At 45.7% G+C, this 24,418-nt stretch overlaps 2 protein-coding genes across 3 annotated transcripts; one reads left to right on the top strand and one right to left on the bottom strand.

The window, feature by feature from the left end:
• Positions 1 to 3,557: 3,557 nt before the first annotated feature.
• ZBTB14 (zinc finger and BTB domain containing 14) lies at positions 3,558 to 10,633 on the bottom strand. Of its 2 annotated transcripts, none has more exons than XM_043888970.1 (3): positions 10,400 to 10,633; positions 8,102 to 8,185; positions 3,558 to 7,021 (listed from the first exon to the last, which is right to left on the bottom strand). In XM_043888970.1, exons 2-3 carry the CDS (start codon positions 8,102 to 8,104, stop codon positions 5,675 to 5,677), a joined length of 1,350 nt encoding a protein of 449 aa, XP_043744905.1. In that variant the 5' UTR covers positions 8,105 to 8,185; positions 10,400 to 10,633; the 3' UTR covers positions 3,558 to 5,674. The 2 variants fall into 2 exon arrangements, with proteins under 2 accessions (XP_043744905.1, XP_043744906.1); XM_043888971.1 differs by lacking the exon at positions 10,400 to 10,633 and adding an exon at positions 8,287 to 9,384.
• Positions 10,471 to 15,944, top strand: LOC122684717 (splicing factor, arginine/serine-rich 19-like). Its single transcript, XM_043888972.1, has 2 exons — positions 10,471 to 14,087; positions 15,467 to 15,944. Exon 1 carries the CDS (start codon positions 10,471 to 10,473, stop codon positions 11,545 to 11,547), a length of 1,077 nt encoding a protein of 358 aa, XP_043744907.1. The 3' UTR covers positions 11,548 to 14,087; positions 15,467 to 15,944.
• Positions 15,945 to 24,418: the final 8,474 nt, after the last annotated feature.

The following is a 24,418-nucleotide window of genomic DNA, read 5'->3' on the forward strand; positions in this document are numbered from 1 at the left end:
GATTACAGAAATGCTACGATAAACACATCTTCTACAGATATCACCTGATAAGAAGACTAAGTGAGATCTAGGTCTACAGCTTATGGCCAATGATTGATGTCAGTCAAGAGAAATTCAATCTTGTTTCTGCTTCTCTATTGAGAACGCCCCTTAAGAAGCAGGGAACACTTTTGGTGCACCTCAAAAGCAGTAGGTATGTACTGGTTATCACTAATTTTTGTAGCAGACCATGAAGAAGAAATCCCAGTCACTGTTTTAGAAATAATGAAATTAAGGCTCAGGGCAGCTAAGAATTTGCCTAAATGTATGTGATGTGATGTGCTCAGTCACTAAATCATGCCCACCAGGCTCCTCTGTCCATGGGATTCTCCAGGCAAAAATACTGGAGTGTGTTGCCATTTCCTCCTCCACGGGATCTTCCTGACCCAGCTATCAAACCCTCGTCTCCTACGTCTCTTGGATTGCAAGTGGATTCTTTACCGCTGAGCCGTCGGGGAAGCCTAAACGTATACATTAATTGAAAAGCAGAATCGGGATCCAATTCAAGTCTGACTTGAAAATTCTTCCCATGAACCCACCATCCCTCCTTGCTATACTGAAAAGATTTATGTGAAGAAAGGTAATGGGGAGCATCTCTGGAAGAGATCATGGAGTCACAACTGATAAAATCAGTTGTAATCCAGATAAATCACACCCAGGCCCCCTGAGATAAGATCAGTATGGTGACCTTTAAGAAATCAGAGGCAAACACCATCTTTGTTTTATAAGATTGCTGAAGACAAGACTGGGAAAGGACTACCCTCCTAGCCAGGGTCCAAATCTTCCTTTGTATCTCAGGGTTCAGCCCTTGGCCTCACACAATGCTTAATACACAGTGAATTAAGGACATGCTATTTTCTCCATGGGCTTCCCTGGTGGCTCAGGTGGTAAAGAATCTGCCTGCAATACAGGAGACCGGGGTTTGATCCCCGGGTCAGGAAGATGCCCTGGAGAAGGGAATGGCTACCCTCTCCAGTATTCTTGCCTGGAGAATCCCATGGACAGAGGAGCCTTGCACGGGTCACAAAGAGTCGGACACAACTACTCACACACACTTATCTTCACGTACCTAAAGCTTTGTCAACCAGGGTTAAACCAATTTTGAACAGTTCCAATAGGTAGAAGGTTCAAGGAGGTAGGCAAAAAATGGATACAGAAAGGCACAAGGAGCAGTGAGAGGTCCCAGGAAAGGAATGGGTGTTCACCAAGGGGACAGGGAACCCCTACCACTTCGAGTGCTCACAGTTTTCAGTGGAGGACTAGAAGGAAGGAGGGAATACATTTAGGCCCTCGTCTGTCCCTGGAATGGTTTTCAGCACTCACTCTGCCTGCAGTTGGATGTCTGGTTTCCCGTACATTTGGTGGGGGTGGGGAGCTGAATGGGAGAGAGAGGCAGGCAAATGCTCAAGGTGAAGGGCAGAGAGGAACCTGAGAGTTGTTCTCCCTTCTTCCTTAATTCCTAACTCAGAATTCAAGACCAGAAGTTCTGTTAAACTAGTTCATTTCCACTTACACAAAAGGCTTTTTACATCTGCTGGGGGAACTAATCACCACTATCACCACTACTTGGGAAAATTCCAGGTTCCCAAAGACTCAAGTTCCTGGAGGAGGGAATGGCAATCCACTCTCATATTCTTGCCTGGAGAATCCCCATGGATAAAGGAGCCTGGAGGGCCACAGTCCATGGGGTTGCAAAGAGTCGGACACAACTGAGCAACTCAGCACAGCACACAGAGACTAAGTTGGGCTTCCCCAGTGGCTCACCGTAAAGAACTGACCTAATGCAGGAGACACAGGTTCAATCCCTGGGTCGGGAAGATCCCCAGGAGGGCACAGCAACCTACTCCAGTATTCTTGCCTGGAGAATCACATGGACTCAGGAGTCTGGCAAGTTACAGTCCATGGAGTTGGCCTGACTGAGCATACACACACAATGACTAAGTTATAGATAACCTTACACAACATAATCCATGAAGTTGGAAACTACATCAACCAGAATCACTCTCTCATCATAAACACCACCCCCCTCCCAACAGGAGGAATTTGTTACTATCAGCCTGACTTGATAGTGACCTCTGTGATTTCTAACAATTCTAAATTTGTGATCAAGTTAAGAGAAGGCAGATTACCTGCATTTTAGACTGTCTAAAATTCCCTTCCTCAATCATTACCGAAGCCATGCAAGTTGGCATAAAAGCTACCATCAAGCTACCACCAATGTTTGTAGACATTCTCTTTGAACAAATAGAAAAAAAAAAAGTAGGTGGTTTTCATATAATGAAAAAGTAGTTCTAGCAGTGGACAGAGAACCCTGCACCTGCTCCACAAGTGAAAGGTAGACTCAGGAACTGATACTTACAATCATGCCCCGAAATGAAAGAAGGAAGCGGTCACATCAGCATGGCAACAGTCTTACCGTATTTACTGCCCAGCAGGACTGTTTGAGTGTCAGTAAGCTACAAGTGAACACAAAACAGCCCGCTTTCAGACTGGCGACCCTGATCACAGGACTCAAAGAGTGAATTCCACCAGCCATAGGAAGCCAAGGACCCCCATCTCGACTGATCTCCCTGGCATCAGTTCCATGGGAGTGCCCCCATGGGACATAATCCTATTATAACATGCGTCTCCCCAACAATGTGCATGGGAAGCTGCAATCTTCATTTTACACTCTGCACACCTATCAGTAGGGACCATCTCAGATCAATGGTGTCCCAAGCTCTCAGTCTAGCCAGTCCCATTTTACACCTTGCTAAAAGGCACCAAACCTCAGAGGGCAACCAAAACGACAAACAGCATTTTTTTAAATTAAATGATGTCTGATACTGCTGTAAGGCAGCAGCATACCCACCCAATGCTAGGGGCCATCAGAAAAACCACCAGGCATGTACCCCGAATGCGGCTCCAATTCTGAGTTGCCAGGCTAGAACCAGGCAGACACTTGGATGCTTCGTGGGCTTTAAAAATAAATAAAAAGTGATCCTTTAATGATATTGTTAGAACTTCAAAGGGCTTCCTTGATGCCTTAGCTGGTAAATAGTCCACCTGCAATGCAGAAGACAAAGGAGATGCATGTTCGATCCCTGGGTGGGGAAGATCCCCTGGAGGAGGCAATGGCAACCCACCCAGTATTCTTGCCTGGGAAATCCCATGGATAGAGGAGCCTGGTGGGGTAGCAAAGCGAGCATGAGCACTTCAAAGGATTAAAATATATCTTTAAAAAATATTATATTTTCATTCTAATCTGTGGAAAAACAAAGTAGTAATGTTGACACTGGCATTTCCTTCCTTCTCACAAGGCATATTCGGTGTAAGCATGTTAACTCGCTGTGAAGGGAGGCACCCCAGAACTGCTGGACACGAGGGTTTCATCGTCCCCGGGACACTATAGCCAGCGAGGTGGGAGAGAGGCAGGCTTCAGGACCAGGAGGCAGGAGAGCTGCCATGTCACAACCTCGCTGCCCAGAACACAACAAAAACATGCACCCTAAACACAGATGAACCCAGCACCGGCGGTGGAAATTACAACACAATTATATTTCTCATGCAAAATAGGACCAATGACACATATTTACACGATGCAAATAAAGTGCTGAAAAACCTTTCTCTTGGGGATACCATTGTGATTATGTGGTTTCAGTGAAGGTTAATGCCACATGGGGAACTTGCAACTCTGTATAACCAAGATGAAGATAGTATAGAAAATGCACTTGGGTAGAAACCTGGGTGTGTGACAGGCTGCTAGGAAAAAACGAAAACAGGAATGACAGAAGTATATTTTCTTTTATATACAAAAACGAAGGCCCCAGGTATGATTTGCTGAAGTAGCCATCCACAAGATGTTAAATTACTTTTCCTTTGCTTTGGTTAAAACAGTCTACGAACGGCAATCAGTTCCCCTTCTATGAAGAGCATATAAACACAGCGACAGGACTGCTTTCAGGAGAAAATAAACAACATTTAAGAAAAGAAATTAAATTAGTTTTAAACTAAAACATTTACCAATAAATAAGATTCTTAAAAAGGTAACATCTTCATCCTACAATTATGGGCATAACATATACAAAAAATAAACTTTCTCTCACAATAATAATAATTACAGGTGTTAATGCAACGAGCTAGAAAATGAAATTACTTTAATGTATCTTAAGAAAAAAAAAATCCTAGCAACCAAAAATAAATTTTAAAAATCGACTTTTGAAAATGGTACATTCTAAAAGAACTAATTATTACAGAACATAATTCAAACTATTGTTGGTATTTCAATGTATTCCTAAAGAAATGTTTAAAAAGAAATTTCGTACACCAGAATTGGAACAGCACTCATAATTCAGTTTACGGCTATGAGAAGGCAATCATCTTCCACTTAAAACTGTAACCCGTGATGAAATATACTTCAAGAACATAAACATTTGGTCTGACAATCTTTAATACTGGTTGAAAACAGACTGATGTTTGTTGCTGATGGGAGATATCGTTAACCCAATGTGCAAAAAAAGTGCAGCTGTCTATTTGTACTTGAGATATGTAAGACCAATGCTTCTGTACTATTTACATATGTAAAAGATTTTAAACATAATGATTTCAGGAAGGACACTGCATCTTCTTTATGGATAATCACGTGCTACCGAGAGCCCAAAAGCTTGATGACACTCTGTAAGTTACACAAACGTATCCAAAGAAGTATACCTGTTCTTGCCCTAATTTTGATCCTAAACAAAAACCCAATTTCAAAATCAGGAATTATTTTGATCTAGGAAATCTTGGACTTGTTGCAAATGTACAAACCTTGTCTCTGAGAGCCAGTTTCCTACACTCCCTTTTCTAATCCCGTCACCACTCATCCAGCCCACAAACCCCATCAGCTGCAGAGTAGCAATACCCCAAATGAGAGTAAAAAAAACTCAGCCCTCAAACCACCCACATGCCTTCTGGTCATGTGACATCTTCAGGGGCGGGTACAGGCAATCAAAAAGGATGAAGAAACACTTCAGCAAAGCAACCATTATTTGTCCACAAAAACCATGAAAAACAGTGATAGAAAATTAACAAACCAAATATATAAATCTGACACCATTTTGCATTTCCAGAACTTGTTTTCCTATCTGTGCACGCAGGGTTCTTGGTCAACCACCCACCCGTATTTCCTGCGTCTACACGAAGTACTTTTACTAAAGTTCTTAAAAATGTCGCCGTGACCCGTAAGTCACACAGAATGGTGATGGTCAGGAAATCAATCCACTCAATTATCACTCTGTGCGGTGCACTCCCTGGCGCAGCAGGCGGAGAGGGGGACTTTTAAAAAGGGACAAAGTCTCTCACTTCTGAACTGGGCCCAGGAGTTCTCAAATTAAAATCAGAAATCATAAAAAAAAAGGGGAGGGGGGGCGCGGCGGGGGCCGGGTGCTCACTGGCAACATTAATACAAGACACCAGACGGGACAGTGAAACAGTTTGGTCAGAACCAAGGAACGGTTATTTCCTTGCAAAGTTTTCAGAACACCCAACCAAGCACTGCCTTATGTCCAGCGAGTACAAGTTCTCGGTAAGTTTTCACCGAAACGGGGAGGCTGGCGTTCATGGGTCGGGATGCGGGATGCGGATAAAGGGTGCTGAGCATCCCGGCCCCCCGCCTCTAGCTGCAGGCGATGGTCTCCAGCTGCTGCTCGGCCTCCGCGGCCATGGCCGCCGCCTGCAGCTGCTCCGTCTCGCTCTGCATGGCGCTGGGGGTGACCTGCTTGCGTTCGCTGTGCATGTTGTTCTCGTGCCGCTTCAGGTCGGACGCCTTGGCGAAGGCCTTGGTGCAGGAGCCGCACACGAAGGGCTTCTCGCCGCGGTGACGGCGCTCGTGGTCCTTGAGGTGGGACTTGTGCTTGAAGGCCTTGTCGCACATGTGGCAGGCGAAGGGCCGCTCGTTGCTGTGCACCCGCTCATGCTTCTTCAAGTCCGGGGCGCGGATGAACGACTTGCCGCACACCTCGCAGCTGTAGGGCTTGTAGCCCGTGTGGATCTTCAGGTGCTCCTTCAGATGCGCCTGCGTGGTGAAGCCCTTGGTGCACATCTCGCACACGAAGGGCCGGTCGGCCGTGTGCAGCTTCTCGTGCTTCCTCAGCCGACCCTCGTCCGAAAACGTCTTCCCGCACGCCTGGCAGGCGATCTGCTCCCGATGGTGCCCGTACAACAGGTACTCGAACTTCATGTCGCTGGCCGCCGTGGTCCAGCCCGGGGTCTGCTCATCCTTCACTTCGCTCATCCCGTCGTTAAAGGTTAAGGCCTGAGGGGTCTGGGACCCCAGGTCCTTGGACTCGGGGGTCTCCATGGACTCCACCTCCTGGCCGTAGCAATTGACCTTCCGCACCTCCTCGCTGCCCAGCTCTTTCAGGATGGCCTCCTGCACCCTGAGCGTCGTGGTGGGCGATTTGCCGTCCTCCTGACTCGGGGGGGTGCCTTCTACCGTGTCATCCGAGGGGCTGTCGTCCTGGTCTCCGATTTCCTCCACGTCGTCATCCTGGGGGTCGGCAGCATCCCCAATGGGGCGGTTGATCTTCAGGCAGTACTTGCTTTTCGACTGACCGTTGTTTTCGTCCGGGCTGGACACGTCCCGCTTCTGAGAGCAGAGTTTATCCAGGAATCGGATGCCGAGAATCTGACCGGATGACATCATTAAGTTAACATCTTCTTTTTTCACGGAGATCTTTGCCGTGTACATGTAATTCAGGACCTCTTCAAATATATCAGAACGGAGGAAATCTATTTCTATTACTGAGGAACTATCTACCTCAAGTTTCTTGAAAAGCTTTTTAAAGTAGGTGCTGCAGGCAGCGAGGACACACCTGTGCGCTCTGAACTTCACATCCTCAACCACAATCGCGATGTCGCAAAATTCTCCTTCCAAGCGTTGCTCGTTGAGTGTTTTCAGAAACAGAGTTTTATGATCATCGTCATTATATTTAATGGTTTCAGACATACTGATGAAAAACTCCTACAAGAAAATGTTTACAAAGAAAAAGAATTTTGGTAATTATGAACAGTACTTTTATAAGAATTTCAGGGAGATTTTCATTTTCTGACCACTTTCTGGTTCCTAACAATTTCAGAAACGTCACTGTCAGGAGGGGGTTCAAGAACAGGAGGAGAAAAGACAGATCCAAATTTAGAGATTTCCACACTGTTCCTTCTACTTATCTTCACTGTACTCAGCGTATGCTTACTCATAATAACAACTCCTACTGAGCGCGCAATACGTGCCTGGCATTGTGCTATGCACTTTTCATGTCTTCACAAAGGCAGTGATCAAAGGACCTTGAGAGATAGGCATTATTACCCTACTTTATGGATGAATTGAGGAACCTGCCCAATATTCTAGCTATTTAGTGGACCATCAGGGCTCTAGCTCTAGCAAATCCAGGCACTCTAGTTGCAAAACCAGTGCTTCCTGATAACTAGAGGTAATAATGACAACTCAGCTTCAAGGCAGTGCCGTCTGCTATGTCTAATCTCATGCCGAGGAAGATTCAGTAAAATAACTAGCAGCTCTCAAGGTTCTGTTTCCTTGACGGAAGAGACAGATCACTCCTGCAGACCCAGAAAGGGAAATCATTTCCAGAACACTCCATTCAGTGTTGTCCTCTAGTTTTTTCACACCAGTGTTGAGCTACTTCTGAACAAGGGGCAGAGTTTAATAGGACCCTCAGAGAATCAGATGACATTTGGGAAGACAGTGACAAGCAGCTTCATTCCCCTTGGATGCCAGTCTATCTGTCATCCGAATCAAAGTGTCATCAGAACTGGATGCACGTGACAAGTGCGGCGGGGGTTTTATGAGCAAATGATATGTAGAACTGGCAGGGAAGACATCTGCCACGTGTTAAAGAAGTGATCATTTTTAAAATAATGTATCCTGTGTGTTTCTTTTCAAAAACCTTGCTTTTCTTTTATTCGACCAAGCATAAGTATGAGGAAAATACCTAGTCCCCTAAAGAATGCTAATACATAACTGAGAGACATTTTAAAGCTGACACCAATAATATTCTAAAGACTTAATATGCAAAGTCATAGTTACCATGAACAACTCAGGCTATTATCTTAATGCTTTAAACACCAAAATCTTCGGATCAGAATAACTCTGATCAGGGGCACACCAGTCCTACAAGAGAAAAGGACATACAAGAGTAAAGTTGGCTCTTTCCCTATCCCCAGTTGTAAACAAGAATGTTCTCAAAAATTAATTTTTAAAAAGAAACTTTCCTTTTTTGTCCTGTCACTGGCACCTGTACCCATTTTCAGGTTGGGAACAAAGAGGAGGGTGGCTGGCAGCGTCGGGTTCAGCTCTGAACAGATATGAAGGAGAAAAGGTAAGGGCTGGAGCACTAGCAGCCTGGAGGGGGTGTGAGACGGGAATGGGAAGGAGGGGCTGGGGAACCACTAAGGGATTCCCCCAACAAAGCCTCCGTCTGTATTTGCAAGGATTTTGATTGCTGCACAGATAGAGTAAAAGCTGGTAAGTACCTCGTTGCCCCTACCATTTCCTGCTGGATTCACAGCCTTCCACATTTTTTTCTGCTTGGCTTATATAAACATAGACTATATATTTTTTACATCGACATATATAGACAAAGTTAAGAAAAGTACATATACTCAACAGTTAACAGTGGGGGAGAGAGAACAGTAGCTGTTTACTTCTATCCACTCTTCTGTATGATGTAGTACAGTTACTTAAATCACTGGTCTTGAGCTTGCATTAGAGAACTCCAGGTGTGTCTGCCTCTATCCCTACAGGGAAGCTCAAAGGATTCTAGATTATTTCCAGTTTAAACTCCATTTTGCAGACCAACATCCTGAAAAACATCAAGCCTTCTCTACCGAACCGTGATCACACAAACTTGAGTGTGGCAGAACCAGAGTCCTGAAAACCGTTTACAGAAAAGCAAAAACATCATTAAGCTGCCTAAAGTGGCAGGCTGTTTTCTTATTTGCCAAGTGCGAGGACTGGACAGAATAATTTCTACGGGTGCACCCCAGCCTGTAGCCGTCTCTCTGGAGCTTGTGGGATAAAGGTGCATGGACTTGGCACAGGAGAGGCGTACAGTACCCATGGCAACATACTTGGATTTTTTTTTTTTTAAGCCTATGTGTTATTTGGCCCCACTCTCTCTCCAGATCTCCATTTTCCCCCCTCTGTTGAGATGTTCCCATTGCTAAGTTCAGGTGAGTCAAAAGGGAAGATCCCCGTTGCCAGTATCCCTACAGGTGGAGGGCAAGATGCCGTCCCAACCACACCTCCTGGACGAAGCTGCCCCTGCATGTCGTTTCTCCAAAGCGCCGGCGCGTGGGGCCCCGCTAAGGTGAACCTACAGAAGCCGCGGCGACCAGCCGGCCGCCTCCCCGACCCCGGGGCCGCCGCGACAATGGCGGCGGCACCACTTCCCGGTCGAGAGCTCGCCGCTTCTGGATGGGGAGGGAGCAGGGAACCGAGCGCAGGACCCGGGCCGCCTCCGAAACCTCTCCGAGCCTCGCTCCCATCCCGCTCGGCCCGGGAGGTGGGGAACGGGATCCAGCGGCTGGCATTCCTTCCCGAACAAAAGCTCCGGCCCGGGAAGCCGGGCGGAGCACCAGCCGTTTTCCCTTTTAGAATCGGGCTCTTCGGCGCGGGCTAGGGCCGCGGCTCCTAGCGCGAGAGGGAGGACCCACGGCGGCCCCGGCGGCGGAGATCGGGAGCGGGCGTGCGGCCGGGCTCCGCAGCCCCGCGCCGCGCCGCGCCGCGCCCCGCTCCGCCCGCGAGCCCGGAGCTCGCGCCCCGCGCACTCCCCGGCCGGCTCGCGCCGGGCCCTCCCCCGCCCTCCCGCGGCCGGGGGCGGGGGCGGCGCGCGGCCGGCTTCCCGAGCTCCGCGGGCGCTCCCGGGAGTGCGAGCGCGGGGGTCCCGGCCCCCTCCTCCGCGGGCTGCTGGGGGGCGGCGCGGCGGGGCCCGCGGCGCGGAGGGGCGGCGCCCGGCGGGCCGCGCTCGGCGCCGGGCTCCGGGCCGTCCCCACCCCCATCGCGGTGCACTGCGGCGGTGCGAGCGGGGGCGGCCATAAACTCCGCCGCCGAGGCTCGGCGAGCGCGCGCGCGGGGCCGCCACTGTCGCCGCCTGGCCGCTGCCCGAGCCCGCTCGCCGGCCTGCGCGGCCCCCGGAGCGCCCCAGCCCCACGCCCGGCCCCGCTCGAGCCGCGCCACCGGGGCCGCCCGCACCTCCTGGAGCTGACGGGTGCCCCAGAGCGCGGCGAGAACGCGCTTCTTCCGGGCAGCCCCGCCGCGCCCGCCGCCCCCGCGCCCGCCTCGCGGCCGGCCCGGGCCCCTTCCGCACCCCCGGCCCGCGCTTACCTGCAGCCTGGCACAGCCACAGACACTCGCCGTGGGCTCCCCGCGCTCGCTGCACGCAGGCCGGGGACGGGATGGACGCGGGGCGCGGGGGCACGGTGGGTGGCAGTGTGTTTTGGATTTTTTTTTTTTTTTTTGGAGTTTGGGGAGGGGGCGGGGTGGGGGGGAAATCGTGCACGTCCCTGATGGTAGCAGCCCTCCTCCTGCACGGGCACAGAATGTCTAGCCGGCCGCGAACACCCCCACCGGCACCCCCCCCTTCCCGTGCATGCGCGGTGCGGGCCAGGGGGAAGGCGCGCCGCCGGCTTGCGCAGGCACGGAACCCGACCGGGCCTCTAAATGGGCGAGCGGGGAAAGGGTTAATCCGGGACCTTGCGACGTTTTCGTTGGAGTCTACGGGGCCGCCCCCGGAGGGCCCTGGCCTGCGCACGCGCGCGCACGCGCGCGGGTTGGGGCGCGCGGAGCCCGCGCGCGGGAGAAGGGGGTGGGCGGGGCCGGGGCGGGGCTTAGGAGCGGAGGAGCGAATGCACGAGCGCCGCTCGCGGGCACCCGCCCCGCCTGCCGCTCCCGCCTCCCGCTCGGACGCCCGAGCTCCCGCCCGCGCCCGGCGCCGGCGCCGGCGCGGCACCGGGGACGCGGGAGCCCGGCGCTCCCGTGCGTGTGCATGTGCGTGGGCAGTGCCGCCCTCGGGCGCGCGCAGGGCGGGCGCCGCGGCTGCGGGGCTCGCCCGCGAGTCCCAGACGGGCGTTCAGGGCACCCTGCCTTCCGCGCTCGCCGGAGACAGCGAGACGCGCGCTCGCGGGCGTTGGGTCTTAGCGGGTATCGCCGCCGCATTTTGTCTATGGGCGAGTTATAGGCGCTCAGTAAGCGTTTGTAGAAGAGATGCAAAGGTGCTATCTTTTCATTTGGACTGTAAGGGGCGATCCCAGTCCCAGAGAGGAAAGGGATCTCATACACACACACACCCAAAGCTCGGGAGCCAGTCAGGGACGCGCCCACGCTCCCGCATCTCCCCGGAAACTCGCAAGGAAACGTCTCAGGGCTGGAGGCCGAATAGCCCATCCCTGGCGGTGGAGCCCCTGGGTGAGGCTTCTTTTGCAGCTCGCTCGGAGAACTCTGATAACTCAGCGCCGTTTCTACATCCCTGTTGAGCAGAGTAACGACTCCTGAGCTGTGGGAGCATCATTGCCTCCCCTCCCTTGCGGTGACGGTGCTGGGGAGTCCCTCCCGCTCCCCCGTTTTCTGCTCATCTATGCACAGGAAGCTGGACGCTGCCGCGGCTCCCTCGTGTCGCTTGTGCAGCTTTATCACACTTGTTTTAACAGTGTTTCGCCAAAACATTCGTAATTCACATCTAAAAATTAGAGCAGGACCATCCTTGTGGGCTTGTGCGATAATTAACAAAAATTAATGCTTGTAACGGGTCCATCATACACCTTGAAGAAATTATATTATGATTGTGTTTAATTCCAAAGAAATTCTGTTCGTCCTGAGGTGATTTGTTGTACTAATTGATGTCGGTTTCAGTGTTTCCAAAGGTGCTTTTCATACACATCCTTTTTGATGTTCACAAAAGCCTGAGGGTTAGTGGGTCTGTTGAATGAAGAGAGGTAGAATAGACCAGTTCTAAAGTCAGACATACTCAGCTCAAATATTGGGTATATGATCTAGCTTCCCTAAACCTTACTTCTTGTTCTCTGATACGAGCAGGAAATTGTGAGGATTAAATGGAATAATGCTCAATTAGGTGATTAGCTCAAATACTAGCGCCATGGTGTTAAGTGACCTGCCAAGTCTGTCTGGATAGTGGGTTTCAATGGCAAGAACAGAACCAGAACCACCAGGGGTCAGGTCCACACTAGATCCCTAGGCAGCCCACATCCCCTCTGATGCCACGCTGGGCCAGATTATGTGTTTCTTTAGTCACTAAGTGGTGTCTGACTCCTTTGCAACCCCAGACTGTAGCCCACCAGGCTCCTCTGTCCTTGGGGTTTCCCGTAGCTTTTAAGGTTACATTTCAATCCTGTCTGTGGTTTTATAGGGGGATAACAAAAGCAGTATATCATAGGATTATGTTATCAAGCAATAAAGCTGTCATTTCATTTAGCAATGTGTGGGCATAGCTCTCTTAGTTAGGGTTCATCTGATGCAACCACTCCCTCCATACCACTTAATTGCATAGCTTTATACACTCATTCTGCATATATTGATTACCTATCTACTATGTAAAGACTGTCTCTTGGCATATGGCTAGGTAAAGTCTTTCAGGATTTGACTAATCTGATCCAATTAAAATGGCTCAGAAGAGTTCTTGAGCAGCAGAATGCAGTTCTCAAGTGACAGATCCTTGACATCTTGATTTTGCGTTAATCATTCTGCTTTTTCATTTGCTTTTTTGCACTCATCGCCTGGGCTCTGACCGACTATCCCTTACTGAATGGGAATCATGGGATGAGTGTAAACGAAAGAGGAAATTCTGTGGGCTGGAGGAGGGAGGAGGGGAAGCTACAAAGGAAGTGTCTGACCCACACCTGGCACCTCGCCTTAGCACAGCAACCTTACCTCGGGCCTCCCAGCATCCCTTAGGCCCTCCATAAATACGGGCTGACAGGTAGGTGATGACTCACGCAGTACTGTAGGGAGTTACAAGGACATGCTGTGGGGTTGATGTGGGCTCAGGACCTTTCTGAAACTCACAGATCTGAGGCCCTTGAAGGAAGTCTTCTGCCTCTCCTGCTCCGAATGCTGTCACTCTGTGGGACTCTCAAGCCAACAACCATGCTGGGAACACACTGTTCCTCCCCCTAGGGTGCTCATGGCTGCCTCCTAACTGGAACCTGCTTGTAAGGCCAGGACCTCCCTGGTGGTTTGGTTAAGAATCTGCCTGCCAATGCAGGGGACATGGTTTTGATCTCTGGGCTGGGAAGGCAACTAAGCGCTGTGCCACAACTACTGAACCTGTGTCTAGCGCCTGGGAGCTGCAGCCACTGAACCCACACATTCTGAACCCATGCAAAGCCTGCATTCTGGATCCTGGGCTCTGACCAAGAGACGCCACCACAGTGAGAAGCCTGGACGCCACAACGAAGACCCAGTATATCCAAAAATAAATAAAAATCTAAAAAAAAGTAATTGTAAGGCAGGAGTCTGGGGTGCCAAGGCCTAGAATGGCTTTGGAACGGCCCCAGAGGGACATGGGTGATGTTAGATCATTTGCATGGAGTTGATTCTCTGTTACACTGACCTTGGGCCCTCTGATCAGTGGAAGATGTGCAGAAAAGTGGGCGCCATATGTTCTGAACAGAGGCTTTGAGAAGCGGCTTGTGTTCCCCTCTCCCGCCTAGGTTTGTGTGGTCGTCTGTGAGGACTGGGCCTAGGTTGCCACTGTTTCTTTTGCCTGGGCCCTCAAATGACAAGCAGGCCTCAGAGAAGGAAGCTGACCTGAAACCCAAACCCTGCCAAGCCCAGGCAGGCGACAGCTCATCCACAAACTCATGAGTGAGAAAGAAACGCTTGCTTCCTTAGGTGCCGGAAGGCTGTGTTTTATACTTGGTCATTGCAGCCAAACGTAAAACACCTGCACAAGGAAAAGTGTCCCGCCAAGTACCAGGAGCACTCTCCCCCTGCTGCTCGGAAAACACTGCACACGGTACATGCATCGGAAGCAGACCTAATCCCGGATGATGCGGAGGTATGGAAACACACATTCAAACAGGATCACATGAGTAATTTTATAACTGCACATGCTGATAATGCTACTATTAAAAAGGTGCAAAGCTCAGGATGTCATGAAACAGAGGAACTCAGTCTGGTTGCGAACTCAGTGAAAGCTTCTTCGAAGATGGATATTTGAGACCAGAAGAGTGAGGGGAGACAGGCATCTTTGGGGTTGGGGGCCAGCATTTCAGGCAGACAGGGAATAGCATGAAGGAAAAGATGGAAGAGACTTGGTGGGTTGAGGCTCTAGGGGAGGACAGTGACCAAAGCTCAGTGGGCGTGAGACAGGTCAGTGGGAGAGTGGAGCTCAGCAGAGCCGGGGCTTTGCCGTCCGCAGTGAGGGCTGTGGATTTTATACTATGCACAGTGAGCGCCATCAGAGGGTAAGCTAACATTCACTTGGGTAAATATGTTAATCGTATAACTAGGGTAAATGCAGGCTATGGAAAGCAGATGTAGACTTTGAATTTCAAATACCTCCAATGGTGTGACTGCTCATGTAAAACTTTTCTCATAATTCAGGTTGTGGGAAATGATTTTCTGACACCAGCAACTGAAATCCTATCTTTCTTTATCTAGAAATAAAAGTTAATAATTCCCTCATGAAATTTTACTTTCGAATGAAATACATTCATCACACTATCCTAAGAAAAGATTCTGATCAAACTTCCATTTGAATGACTATATGAGGACTTAACAGCTTTGAAATGAAATGAGTGAAAATGCTGAATTAGCAGAGATACAAAACACTGCTCTATTTCTGGATCAAGATAAGAAATTTGTTATTAATAGATAGCAACAATGGAAATACTATACACTATCTGGAAATCAAATAAAAATAAAGCTAACTACTGATGAGATTCACATTTACAGAATACACATTTATAGAACATTATCCTAAGAATTATGTTCCTATGAGGTTTTCACTGGAGTTACTGTATAAACACTTAAATGATAGCAATGAAACCAAAAGAGAAAAAGCTCAAACTCATTTTAGAAGAAAGATCAAAAATTATTGCTGTGTTTCTGGATGATTTCAGTGGTCTTGTTAAGAACAAAAATACCTGAATTATACTACCTAGAAATAGAATAAAATGGAAGCAATTAATTGATAAGATTCACATTTAAACAATCTACAGTTATAAAACATTATTCTAAGAATTCTAATTATATCAGGCTTCCACTTGAACCACTGTATAATCTCTTAATTAACAGCAATAAAAGTAAGGGACAAAAAAAGTTTTCTTCAGTAGAAAGAGGGGAAAGGCACCTTGCTATATAGTTCTGTATCTTCAGAAATATGCTTATTGGAAGATGGGTCTGCTTACAAGATACTTCACTCTTGTTTTCCAGCTTTGTAGATACAAGATTTAACTGAGCCCTTGCTATGGACATTTCTTGCTGCCCATTTTGGCTGTGCTGGGCCAGGGAATTCCCTCGGTGGAATGAATTTCTAGGGAGGTTTATTCTCATTTTCGAGAGGAAGAGAAGAACAGGGTATCCTCAGGAAGTGCCCCTTGGAACTTCTCTGTCATACCTGACCTCTGAAGAGAGAACCTAAGCTAACAGCAACCTTTCAGGTGGGAGGGGTGAATCAAAAAAGTTCCGAACATCTTCCAAGGTAAGGAGCATAAGGACAAGCTTTGCTTTGCCCATGGGGAAAAACTGTTGCACAAAGATGGGTTGGCTGCCACCAAATGACCCTGCAGTCTCACTCCTGGGCATATATCCAGAGAAAATCATGGCTCAAAAAGACACATGCACCCCAGTGTTCACTGAAGCACTGTTTACAATAACCAAGACACAGAAGCAACCTAAATGTCCATCAACAGAGGAATGGATAAAGAAGATGTGCTACATGTATACAATGGAATATTACTCAGCCTTTTAAAAGAATGAAGCAATGCCATTTACAGCAACATGGATGGATCTAGAGAATGTCATACTGAGTAAAGTAAGTCAGATGGAGAAGGAGAAATATCATATGACATCCCTTATATGTGGAATCTAAAAAGAAATGATACAAATGAACTTACTTACAAAACAGAAAGAGACTCACAGACTTAGAAAACAAACTTATGGTTGCTGGGGGGAAGGGATAGTTAGGGACTTTGGGAAGGTCATGTCCATGCTGCGATATTCAAAATGGATAATCAGCAAGGACCTATTGTATAGCACAAGAAACTCTGCTCAATGTTATGTGGCAGCCTGGATGGGAGGGGAGTTTGGGGGAGGATGGGTTCTTGTATATGTATGACTGAGTCCCTTCACGGTTCACCTGAAACTACCACAACATTGTTAATTGGCTGTACCCCAATAAAAAATGTTTTTGATGTTAAAAAGAAGATGGAGTTGGCTGAATGAAAGGATCCTTCCCCTGTAGGCTTGAACTTGGTGGGGAATCTGGTCTACCCTGGGTAGACCTTCACACCTAGACAGCCTTTGTCTTCCTCCTCTTGAAGCTGGTCATCCAGAGGATGCTCTCTTGGTTCTCTTGGGTTAACATTAGAGGAAGCTGGGTGAAGGGTTTATAGGAGCACTTTATATTTTTGATAACTTCTGCATGTATATTATTATTTCAAAACAAAAAGGTTTTCTGTGTAGGTAATTCTTTTTCTCTGGTTACCTTCAAGATGTTTTCCTTTAGTTTTCAGCATTTTAATTATGATATTTCTGGGGATGCATTTTATTAAGATTATCTGATTTGGGATTTACTGAGCTTCTTGAATCTGTAGGTTTATAAATTTCTGTAACTGGGAGAACTTTTTGGCCATTATTTCTTCACATTTTTTTTTTCCAGTATCACATTCTTTCTCCTCTTCTGAGATTCTAATGACATAGACATTGGATTAAAAATTTTTTTTCTCTTAGGATTGTAAGACTTCTCATTTTTAAAAACATTTGTTTCCCTCTTGTTCAGATTGAATAATTTCTATTGCTCTATCAAGTTAACTGATTTGCCCCTTTTTCATCTCCAATCTGCTAGTTAGCCCACTCAGTGAGATTTTTCATCTGTCTATTTCAGTCTAAAATATACATTTTTTTTCTTTGTCTTTCTTTTCTGAGACTTTCTAGTTTTGTATTTAAGAGTGTTCCTAATTGTTTGTTGGAGAATTTTAATAAAGCTGCCTCTAAGTCTTTGTTACTTAATTCCAGCATCTCTGTCATCTCACTGTTACTTTCTATTGACTGTCTTTTTAGAAGTGAATTGAGATTTCCTGGGTCTTTTCATACACAGTAATTTTGAATTGTGTCTTAGGCATTTTAAATACTATGTTACAAGACTCTGGGCCATGTGAAATCCTATGGAAAAATGTTGATTTCTTTTTCTTTAAATTTTGGTAGACAATAAGCTAGGTTAAGTTCTGGTCAGTTTTTAACACACGTTCAGAGGGTGCTTGCTGGGTAATGTGTGCTCAGTCAGTGTCTGACTCTTTGAGACCCCTTGGACTGTGGCCTGCCAGACTCGTCTGTCCATGGAATCTTCTAGGCAAGAATACAGGAGTGGGTTGCCATTTCATACTCCAGGGGCTCTTCCGGACCCAGGGATAGACTCTGGGTCTACCCACATTGCAGGCAGATCCTTTACCATCTGAGCCACCAGGGAAGCCCCCTTGCTTGGTATATTTGGATGCTATTCGGATCTATCACAAGTCTTCTCATGCATTGGCCAGCGTAGGACCTGGGCGGCAATCATTAGTTCAGGATCACATCCTTCCACGTGCAGCTCAAAGGTGAACCTAGGATTTATAAACAGCTTTATGGCATTGCTCTCCTGGACTTCTTTCTTTCTGTGGCTGCCTGGTAACTTCTGCCTTGCTGGGGCTCCTTTATCTATCCTTCAACCAGAAACTGGGGGCACCTGATGGCTGCCCCTGCATCGAGAGCCGAGCAGTAGGAGAACCAGAATGAAAAAAAATTGGCTTGCTGATAAGGTTGCTTGTTTTCTTTCTTTCTTTTATTTTCCATTTATTTTTATTAGTTGGAGGCTAATTACTTTACAATATTGTAGTGGTTTTTGCCATACATTGACATGAATCAGGTTGCTTGTTTTCTGATGCATTTATTTCAAAGAGCTCTGTCTACATTTCCTCATCAGGACTGCTTTTCCCTTTTCAACATATTTGTCTGTGTAGTTTTACTTGCATTTAGTTCTATGTATTTCTTAGGTTTCTTTATGACTGCCTTTTTAACTCATGTTATTTAGTAATCCAAGTGTGATAAATGTTATTTTGTTTCAAATTATATGGAAATTGAGTTATCTTTTCTTGGGTAGCTTCTTATTTTGAAAGAATACAGTAAGAAGAATTTCTATGTTTATTTTGTGTGTGTTAGTTGCTCAGTGATGTCCAACTCTTGCGATCTCGTGGACTGTAGCTCGCCAGGTTCCTCTGTCCATGGAATCATCCAAGCAAGAATATTGGAGTGGGTTGCTATTTCCCTCTGCACGGATATTTATTTTACCTTATCCAGATTTACAGGGGGGCTTCCTGGGTGGCACTAGTGGTAAAGAACCTGCCTGGCAATGCAGGAGACATAAGAGATGTGGGCTTGACTCCTGGGTTGGAAGATCCTCAGGAGGAGAATATGGCAAGTCACTCCAGTATTCTTGCCTGGAGAATCCCATGGACAAAGGAGCCTGGAAGACTACAGTCCATGGTTTTGCAAAGAGTCGGATATGACTGAAGTGACTTAGCATGCAAATTTACCAGTTGTTAACAATTTGCCACCATTTCTTTAATGTTTGTTGAAGAGGAAATGGCAAAACACTCTAATTTAATGATGACCACATTCTTCCAGGCAGATTCTAGCAAGGCTTCAGACTCCTGGGATTAAAATCTTCTAAGGGGAAGTGACAGTGGTGGGTAGATCATGATGGCAACAAAGAGGGGTAGTAGGTTGGATAGTTAGATGATCAGATAGTCACAGCTGTGGGCTTTTATGGAGAAGAGAGGGGGAAAGGTTTGGGAAGAGAAGGTGGGCACCTCTCAGCTCTAGGCAGGAGCACAAACAGTCACTGTCCAGAGGGGTACAGGGAGCCACATCCTCTGGTGAAGACCAGAGTCCAGCAGATGCCTGAGAGCAGTCCTTGTCAATCTTGGCTACTCACAGTCATCACCTGGGAGACTTTAAAGATACTTCCCCCGTGGTCTCACCCTCAGAGTTTCTAATTAATTGTGTTGGGGTGTAGACTGAGTCATCTGGAGTTACAACAGATCTCCAGGTGATCAGAAGGTACAGCCACCCATGAAAATCAGCAAAGAGGAAGGGGCCAATCAGGGACATTCAGAGTGTCGAGAGATTTACATAAGATGATTCTTTTAAGATATTAACACAGTTCCTGGAACAGAGTCTGCTGTTGGCTTCCCTCTTCAGGCTCCAGTGCTTAACTTCTGGCATGACTAAGTAGGGAACATTTGCTTTGCAGGACAGGGTTGACACTAAATGGATAAGGACATCTCAGTGGAATTCTTCACTCCATCACGTTAATATCTCTACAGCCCTCATCCATCTTTCATGATCGGCTCATAGTTCTTTCCAGATATGAGCTATTCCTCAGCTTCCATGCTTTACAAATGAGACAGCAGATAAGGTCAAGTGGAGTAAGTAGAAAGTTCATTTTCTCCTCTTAATCTAGTTGACGACTCACACAGATTTGTCTGTATAACTAGATACCACTTTGATTCTAAATTCTTTGGGATGAATAGGTTGAGCATGAATTTCAGCCAGTTAATCTATTAGCTGCTACAATATTCAAACTGTAAAATAATAAATGTAACAGATGACCCTAAATATTCCATGACTATCTTTATGCTTAGGGAATAAGTTAATATATTTTCCCATGCTTCTCTTATCTGATATTAATAAAAGTCACAGTCTCAATCACCAGTTAAAAGAGGAACAGTTCAACAAGAGTCCTAAGAAATTCATCAAGACACATAAATCTTTTCAGAGTTAATATTTGAGCCAATTCTGTAATAGGAAAAGGAAATGATCTGACAGATTATGTCATTGGTTTCTCCTACTGTGTCCTCAGCTTTGGAGGGAAACTGTTTATCTTTCTAAATAGATCTTTTTGGAAAAATCTACACTATATTTAGGGGCTTCCCTTGTGGCTCAGATGGTGAAGAATCTGCCTGCAATGTAGGAGACCCAAGTTTGATCCCTGGGTCGGGAAGAGCCCCTGGAGAAGGGAATGACTTCCCACTCCAGTATTCTTGCCTGGGAAATCCCATGGACTAAAGAGCCTGGTGGGCTATTGTCCATGGCGTGGCAAAGAGTTGGACACAACTGAGTGAACACACACAGTTCACACACTATTTTCTAAATAACTAAATATATATGTATTCCAGTTTTCTAAACCTTGGCCTCTAATTTCACTCAAGTGATGAGTGGGCAGGGAAGCCCACATAATACATGGACCGCAGAAGATTAATTTTATGCTTTTCCCATAAGCCATGTGTCCTGCATGCATTTTTAGATTTATGATAGATTTTACCAGTCTACTAAATATCTCCATTCTCGGCTACAGTTATCCATTGAAGACAAATAGATCATATGTTACTTTAGAATAAAAAGAAATAAATGAACAATCCAATTTCTAAAAAAGAACAGCAATGTATTCAATTATGGGGCCATCAAGAATGAGACAGATGCTTCCAGGTGTAGGAATCCATGATGCTGGAGTGAGAACAGGAGGAAAAGTTTGAAGAGAAAGAAATGAACAAAGAGAGGGGAGGAGAAAGAAGGAATTGCTGGTCAGCAGGCAATCCATTTTGTCCACCAGATTTTATAGTTGCCTTATTTCCTTTTATTGTTGTTCACTCAGTCATGTCCGACTCTGCTACCCTATGGACTGCAGCATGCCAGCCTTCCCTGTCCTTCACTATCTCCTAGAGTTTACTCAAACTCATGCCCATTGAGTCACTGATGCCATCCAACATCTCATCCTCCATTTCCTTTTGTGATCATTCAATTTTAAACTTGAGGAGCAAGTAGGACTTATCAGACTTGGAAATTAATAATCAAATGTTTTCATAATAAATAGAGTGCTGAATACACCCTGTACTGATACATTCACTTTGCATGTGTGTGATACGTACACACTCACTGATCATTGTTATGGCCCCTGTGCATTTCCATTTTAGAAGGGGAGAAATTGTTACAGGATTTGAAATCCAGAAGTCCTTCCATGTGGCCTACTACCTTGTTTTACAGATGAAAAGACAAAAAACTAGAGATGTTAGCACCAGCACTTGGAGCTAGTTACTGGTACAGCCTAGAAACAATCTCTGGTCACCTGGTCCTGCAGACCTACTTGCTGGCTTCTTGAGGGTAAATAATAATAATGTAAACAGTGAATGCCTGTACAGTAGTCGTCATGAGTCAGGAAGTCTTCCAAACACTTCACGTGTATTCATTCATGAATCCTTACAACACTCCAAGAGGTAGGCATCCCCATTTACAAGTGATCAAACTGGAGCACATCAAAATTAAAGAATTTGTCAAACATCATCCACCTAGCAAATGGCCAGCCAAGGATCTGAACCCAGATCACCTCACTCCAGGATCTCTTAACCACTATACCAGTCTGCCCTGACTCAAAAGCTGATTTTCTTGTCTCTGAGCTTCATTTTCTCTCTCATGAATAGAAAGCTTTAAACTGTTGTTATTGTCTCAAGCTTTCACAGGAGTCTCAGGTTGCTGGATGTTGACAACATGGAAGAGATTCTCCCAAGTTAAGCTGAATTAAATTTGCTCTCTTGAGATCATTGGGACAGTTGCTGAATTTCTCCTTACAATGGTCCCCTCTACTTTTGCCTTCACAGTGCATTGAAAAGAGGCTCCTGGATCATACGTTAACTCTAGAAATGTCCCACTCCTGGGCATATATCTAGAGAAAACTCTAATTTGAAAAGATACATGCACCCAATGTTCATTGCAGCCCTATTTACAATAGCCGAGATATGGAAACAACCTGAATGTTCAGCAACAGAAGATTGTATAAAGAAGATGTGGTATATATATACAATGGAATATTACTCAGCCATAAAAAGAATGAAATAATGCCATTTGCAGCAACGTGCATGGACCTAGAGATGATCATACTAAGAGAAGTAAGTCAGACAGAGAAAGACAAATATTGTATGATATCACTCATGTGGAATCTAAAATATGATACAAACAAACTTATTTACAAAACAGACTCACAGACATAGAAAACAAACATGTTTTCCAAAGGAAATCTGTCCTGAATATTCATTCATGAAGGACTGATGCTGAAGCTGAAGCTCTAATACTTTGGCCACTTGATGCAAAGAACTAACTCATTGGAAAAGACCCTGATGCTAGGAAAGATTGAAGGCAGGAGGAGAAAGGGGAGACAGAGGATGGGATGGTTGGATGGCATCACCAACTTGATGGACATGAATTTGAGCAAGCTCCAGGAGCTGGTGATGGACAGAGAAGCCTGGCATGCTGCAGTCCATGGGGTCGCAAAGAGTCGGACACGACTGAGTGATTGAACTGAACTGATGTTTTCCAAAGGGGAAAGCTGAAGCAGAGGGGGGGAGGTTAAACTGGGAATTTGGGATTAGCAGGTACAGACTACTATATATAAAATATAAATAATAAGGACCTACTGTATAGCACAGGGACCTATATTCAATATCTTATAAGTTATAGTAAAAATGTGAAAAAGAGTATATAATATATATATAAATGAATTACTTTATTGTGTATTAGAAACTAATACAACATTGTAAATCAACTATACTTCAATTAGGAAAAAGAAAAGAGGTTTCAATTCAGTCATTCTCTGCAGAAACGCACATTGAGCACCTGCTATACATAAGGGGTTGAGGACAGAGCTATGAGCGAGACAGACATAATCCTGCTCTCAGAGAGATTGTCACTTGTTCATGGTAGGGAAGTGGGGACAGAAATTTGAGATGGTAGAGAGAAATGTTCTCACCATACCAGCACAAAGGAATTAGCTGCTGAAGGAAAAAGAAAAAGATGTAGCAAATTGGAGCTACAGAAATAGTCACCCCGAATAGATTAATAAGTTCATGATGAAATACTAGGTAGGATCCTGGTAATGTTTTAGAAGAGACAGTCATCATGACTATGACCATAGTAAGTTGAGTAACAGTGGCTTAGACAATGTAAGTGTCACTTCATTTCTAATATCCCTTAAAAGAAGTCTGTTTGCCAAAGTTTGTTTCCCATATTTCAAAGGGAAATACATAACTGTATTTTAGGGGAAGTAAGTTGCAGAATGTGTGAAATTCAAGAGGGGACACATTCTTTTCTGGTCCTAGATAATCTATCCTCCGAAGACAAAAATTTCCGAATGTACCTTACAACATCCTGGAGGTCTCCGGAAGCTGAAAATATTTTAGTGCCTGAGATTTAAGCTAAAAATAATTTTTTCATTTTTATCTGCTGACAAGAGGGAGCTTATGACATCTTCTTTAGTAGATAACAGTCCATGGAATGGATTATATCTGATAACTTATCTTTAAAAATCTTCATGCAGAATGCTGACTTTATTTTGAACTTCCAGCTTGTGGGCATGTGTTCATACTATTCAGATTTCATTATTTATGATTCTCATAGAACTTTAAGAATAGGCAGTTAGACAGGAAATAGAGGCAATTACTTAGTCTCCTAGTCAGCATTTTTATTTATTTATGCTGACTCATAAATTCCTTGATATGGTCACATCATGCCAACTCTTCCTTAATTTGCATGCTGTCCCAATAAGGAATTATGACCCTGAAATCACAGCCAGAAATCTCCCTTTCAGCTTCTATGACTCCACAGGGCATCCATTGATAACCAGCTTGTCATGTTCATTTTTGGCCTTTGCTATTATTTTGTCCCCACACAAATCTCTCGCCAAATGTTTCTGAAAGCAGCACAGTTGTTTTCACTTGGAACAACCCACTGTTGGATGCTTATATTTCTTCAGCCGTCAAATTCAGTAACTTGGTCTGAACTGCTATAGCTCTAATCATGAGTAAATCAACGCTTCATGTGAAATTTCTCATTTTTATTGTCAAGGTGTTAAATGCAATTGAGAATCATAAAAAGATTTATTCCCCTGCCGAGTAGAAAGGACAGTAATCGAGTATACCCAGAATCATTATAGTCACCACAGCAGCCAGACTGACCTAGAATCCAAATGATCTTTAGGATGCGTCATGCATCCCAAGTCTTTTTTTTCCTGCCATACTTGCTGGTCTTAGAAGAACAAATATTCATCTCCGTAGCCTTTAGTTGAGATGGTCACTATGATTT

This window comes from Cervus elaphus, chromosome 27 (assembly GCF_910594005.1).
Source record: "Cervus elaphus chromosome 27, mCerEla1.1, whole genome shotgun sequence".
Classification (NCBI taxonomy): domain Eukaryota; kingdom Metazoa; phylum Chordata; class Mammalia; order Artiodactyla; family Cervidae; genus Cervus; species Cervus elaphus.

What these genes read in the sequence shown, in the direction of transcription:
- LOC122684717 (XM_043888972.1), top strand. Translation starts at nt 10,471, where the DNA reads ATGGACGCGGGGCGCGGGGGCACGGTGGGTGGCAGTGTGTTTTGGATT.